The following is a 3,112-nucleotide window of genomic DNA, read 5'->3' on the forward strand; positions in this document are numbered from 1 at the left end:
ATAGAGTGATTCACTTGAAAGGCCTCAAACTCAGGTGAGGACAGAGATAAAGTCTTATCTGTGAATTACACTAGAATTTAACGTCATCGCGAATTGAGGGTCAAGTTTATGATAAAACTTTGTGTCTCATGACACACTGGTGTTTAAAATGTAGTTTCAATATACAGATAGTAATATTTTAGATATTGCACATGCATGAGCATTTCAGAAACCTTTTTTTTTTTTACAATACCAGCCTGCCACACTTATATCAGAGCAATTCCCACGTCTTCAAAACAGTTTGGTTTTAGTCCTTCGATTGTGCTTTTGTTTACTTTAGAGTTTTATACAGCTAATCCTGTTTGACAAGCATCAGGAACTGTACAAATAAGTATCTATTAGGAGGAGCTTCCAGCAAGAAGGGGTTTGACGTCACTGTGTTTGTGATATTATACTGTGAAACTCTTCTACAAACACTAGACCATCATAAAAACATCCTTGCTTGCTAAGTTAACCGCTAGAGTGACTGTAACTAGTCATTTTAAAGCTAAGCTAAAGACAGCCTCAGGTTTGGAGACTGCTGACATGTTGAAACTATAAAATATTTTTTTACAATTGTGTGTGATGCTAGATGAAACAGACATATAATTATAATTATTATTATATGTACGCTACTGTTTTAAGATTTTTGAGAGAAGTCTCTAATGCTCATCAAGGCTTCATTTATTTGGTCAAAAATACAGTAAAATTGGGAAATATTATTTCAAATTAAAATAACCATTTTCTATTTGAATACATTTTAAGATGTGATTTATGTCTGTGATGCAACTGGAGTGATTCCTCCAGTCTTCAGTGTCACATGATCCTTCAGAAATCATTCTAATATGCTGATTTGCTGCTCAAGAAACATTTGTGTTTATCAATTTTGTACATAGTAAGTTTAATAGAACAGCATTAATTTGAAATATAAATCTTTTGTAACATTATAAATGTCTTTACTGTCACTTTTGATCAATTTAACGTATCCTTTCCTGATAAAAGTATTACTTTCTTAGAAAAAAAAAAAAAAACTTTTGAGTGTTGGAGTTAATGTGTGTTTGTGTGTCCCTGTAGGAATCTCTGCAGCTGAAGAGGAAGCAGTTGAGCAGTCAACAGGAAGACGCTCGAGAGCTGAAGGAAAACCTGGACCGGCGCGAGCGAGTGGTTCAGGACATTCTGTCCGGTTACCTGAGCCGCCCACAGCTGCACGACTACCAGCGTTACATCCGCATCAAACCCGCCCTTCTGATACGCCAGCGCCACCTGGACGAGCTCATACGCCAGGGGGAGGAGCAGGTGAGGAGGCTGGAGGAGACCCTCCCCCCTGAGCACCACCCAAAGAACACTGACTCCGCCCCCCAAACACAGCCTTGTTTTAACTCCACCCACCTGACACGCCCCACCACTGTGACCTCACTCTGACTCCGCCCATCATAGACTGACGCCACTCACAGCTGAGGAGGAATACGAATCAATGACACTGATGATAAGCAGTGCACACAAACAAGTGCCTTAAATGAAGGAAATGATGACGGAGTTGCACCACAGACGTTTTCCCAATGTGCCATTGCACATGAACGCAAAGTTTGGAAGACCGTAACTGCGGGTTTTGCCCATTAGACATCATCTACACTGCACCACTAAATAAATGCACTGTGCATTTACACTACATACTTAGCATATAGCACAACACTGAAGCACAAGGCACAGCACAATGCTAATTCAATGGCATCATTGTGATTGGCCAAAACACGAGTGATTTCCAGCCCTGTAACTTCTGAGCACTTTGGAACAGATGAACCACTATGATGTCACAAAAAGAAGAAACTATCGAACACACACACACACACTTACTGTCTACGCTTTGAAATTCCTGTTGTCAATAAATGCGACAGCTAAATATTTATGATTTTACGTTTAGAAACAATTTTGTACTCTGTGCGCCGCTGTACATACTCTGAGCAATGCCCTCGTGATTTTAAAATGTAGAAGGTTTAAAAACAGCATAGATGATGTATTTTTGTAAGCATATTACTAGTGAGGGTGTTTGTGGTCAGCTTTAAGAGGTGCTATTATATCTAAATCATGACAATTACTACCAGAAACAATAATAACTGTTCACTGGCACTTGAACACAACATCAGTACTTGCTTTCAATTGCGATTAGGAAGCGAAAAGTCAGTTAAAACCTGATGTTGAATAAATATTATTCACAACTCTGCTGAATGCAGGGTTTTATATTTCCTGGTTTGATCGCAATGCACATGCCCAACTTATTTTGCCAATAATATATTTTATTTTATTTTAAATTGTGGCTGTTTTTATTTGGATAATCTTAATTCACGAAGTATCATACCCCGTACGGCTGTATCTAAACACATAGACCGCAATAGCAGCAAACTGTAGATGCTCGTAATGGAAGTGTTTATATTGGACTGTTTTTGTATAAGAGCTGTTGTGACTGATACACATGCAATTGTTGTTGTTTTTTTTGATGGGCCTAATCTGAAGAGAAGGTTCAGCCATGCTTTACACTGTTTAAAGGCAAAAAAGCACAATTGGAAGGCAAAATAAATCTATTTTTTAAATACAACCTCATTGTCTTGGTGTTGCATTATTTGCCATTTTCATATGTCATTTAACTGTAATAAAAATAAAATAACGTTTTATGATTGATCAAGTCTTGTCAATGAAACTCATCTTCCGTAAGTATTGATGTTTTTTTTTTTTTTTTACTATATATTTCACCTGTTAAACTGAGGGGCCGTTTACACGAGACCATTTTCAACTACAAACATAAACGTCTCCGGTTACTTTCGTAACCTCGGTTCCCTGAAAGGCAAGGAACGAGACATTACGGATGTCTTTTATGGGAACTCCTCTCCTCCTTCACTTCCGCTGAAATCTTATAGGCTAACGCCAGCAGAGCTGGCCAATTGACGCAAATTATGCAAATACTGAAACACCGTTGCAGTAATAATGCAAGTGCAGCGTCAATTCCCTTCAGAATCGAACGTTTGAACTGAAGTGTGTACCCGTGCCGAATCACATTTAACACCCACTGTGAAATGCCTCGAAATCCCACCCTGCCTGA

General features: G+C 38.6%; 1 protein-coding gene across 2 annotated transcripts in view; it reads left to right on the forward strand.

The window, feature by feature from the left end:
- Window positions 1-2,693, forward strand: part of shroom3 (shroom family member 3) — a 67,170-nt gene extending 64,477 nt beyond the window's left edge. For both annotated transcript variants that reach the window (XM_081391256.1, XM_081391257.1), the window contains one exon: window positions 1,093-2,693. In XM_081391256.1, the coding sequence (XP_081247382.1) occupies window positions 1,093-1,440 (348 nt within the window). In that variant the 3' untranslated portion in view covers window positions 1,441-2,693. The remainder of the gene's footprint in view (window positions 1-1,092) is intronic.
- The last annotated feature ends 419 nt before the right edge of the window (window positions 2,694-3,112 follow it).

This window comes from Scardinius erythrophthalmus (genome assembly GCF_964197995.2).
Source record: "Scardinius erythrophthalmus genome assembly, chromosome: 17".
NCBI classification, from domain to species: domain Eukaryota; kingdom Metazoa; phylum Chordata; class Actinopteri; order Cypriniformes; family Leuciscidae; genus Scardinius; species Scardinius erythrophthalmus.